The sequence below is a fragment of the Mizuhopecten yessoensis genome, unplaced genomic scaffold, assembly GCF_002113885.1.
Source record: "Mizuhopecten yessoensis strain PY_sf001 unplaced genomic scaffold, ASM211388v2 scaffold10135, whole genome shotgun sequence".
NCBI lineage: Eukaryota > Metazoa > Mollusca > Bivalvia > Pectinida > Pectinidae > Mizuhopecten > Mizuhopecten yessoensis.
The window spans coordinates 252,143-253,809 of NW_018408396.1; the positions used below are offsets into that span (position 1 = coordinate 252,143).

The 1,667-nt window shown below is 39.5% G+C and overlaps 1 protein-coding gene across 2 annotated transcripts in view; it reads right to left on the reverse strand.

The window, feature by feature from the left end:
- Positions 1-686: 686 nt before the first annotated feature.
- LOC110459611 (ribosomal protein S6 kinase delta-1-like) overlaps positions 687-1,667 on the reverse strand; it is a 32,366-nt gene continuing 31,385 nt past the window's right edge. For both annotated transcript variants that reach the window (XM_021511957.1, XM_021511956.1), the window contains exon 15: positions 687-1,271. In XM_021511957.1, the coding sequence (XP_021367632.1) occupies positions 1,152-1,271 (120 nt within the window). In that variant the 3' untranslated portion in view covers positions 687-1,151. The remainder of the gene's footprint in view (positions 1,272-1,667) is intronic.

Genomic DNA, 1,667 nt, shown 5'->3' on the forward strand with positions numbered 1-1,667 from the left:
AAAGCCCCTGATGATCTTTCCATCCATGCAGAGAAAATGACTGTAATACCTCTGAGTCTGGAGAAGAAGATTTTTGAAATATTGGTTAATTTTCCCTTTTGGGCCCCGCCCTGGCCCCTAGGGTTGGGGTAGGAATCCCAATTTTACAATTTAAAACCATCTTCCTCCTCCAAGGATGATTCTGACCAAGTAAGAATAATTTCCAACAGAAAATTGTCAAAATATACCCAAAAGTGTTGTTTCCCTATATAAACTATAGTAAACTTTACCCCCTCCCCAAGGGAGAACGGATAGCTCGGGGGTCCGGAAATTTACAATTTAAATAAAGCCCCTGATGATCTTTCCATCCATGCAGAGAAAATCACTGTAATACCTCTGAGTCTGGGGAAGAAGATTTTTAAAATATTGGTGAATTTTCCCTTTTGGGCACCGCCCTGGCCCCTAGGGTTGGGGTAGGAATCCCAATTTTACAATTTGGTAGCCTCATCTACCAAGGATGATTTTGACCAAGTTTGAAAAAATTCCATCCTCTGGTTCCTGAGAAGGAGCTGATTATGTAAAAGTTTACGCATGACGCACGACGGACGGAAAGTGATTGGAATAGGTCACTTGAGCAAAGCTCAGGTGACCTAAAAAAAACCAAAAAAAACCCCAATGAGTATGAAACTACAATTTCATATTTGTTTCTTTTCAAAATCTTTTGACAACAATAATTTGTTATGTTGTTAAAAAAAAATGACATTTGAATTATATGAATATTCTGATTTTCCAAACATTGAGCTATTGACAGCAACACATTTCTATTTTAATTAAATAAATTTGACATTTAAATTACGTGACTAAATCTTAATATACTTCTTGCCTTCTTATCACTGAATCTCTGAAATCCATTTATCTTTATTTCCAGCAGAGGTTGGAGGAATTTGACCCATCCGGATCACTGTGGTAACTTTGTAAGGAAACCTATGTGTACACACTGCCTGGTAGGTAGTATACCTGAACCTGAACCCCTGGTGACTGGTTTAAGGTGGCGTCATGGTGTTTCATTTACTGCAACATTATTAATGAGTTCCAATTTCCTGTGGAATCTTTAGAAGCCAATTAACACACCCTATGTTTCAGTTGCAGGTCACTAATGTCATCACTTTAAGTCACGTACACTGATTCTCCAGGGCGTTCCAGTTCACTCCACTAAAGAAGGGATGAGCCTTGATTTCCTCAGCTCCGTTGATTCCAGCTCCAAGACGCTCACGGGGGTTATAACACAGCAGCTGAAATCAGTCAACAAACATCAAATTGGACTACAACTGTACTTTCTCATTTTGAATGAGAGGACAAGCGCAAAAAAGGGATTGATTTTAAGGAAAATATGTCAGATACTAACAGTAATACAAGAGGCCCATAGGGCCTGTATCGCTCACCTTGATATCTAAGCAATCATGGCAGAATATTCTCCAAATGAGATCCAAGGGAATATGCCAGACCCCAAGGCCAATCCTTGTAGCATATATATCTGTATTCAATTTTTCATGCCCAGCAATTTTATGTATGGTTATGGGGTGGGGATCTCAACTGTTTCCAAGCTGTGACGCAGAAACTAGGTCCCTACGGTTGTGGCCAGACCCCAGGATCAATTCTAATATCATGACTGCATTTGTCTCTTTTTG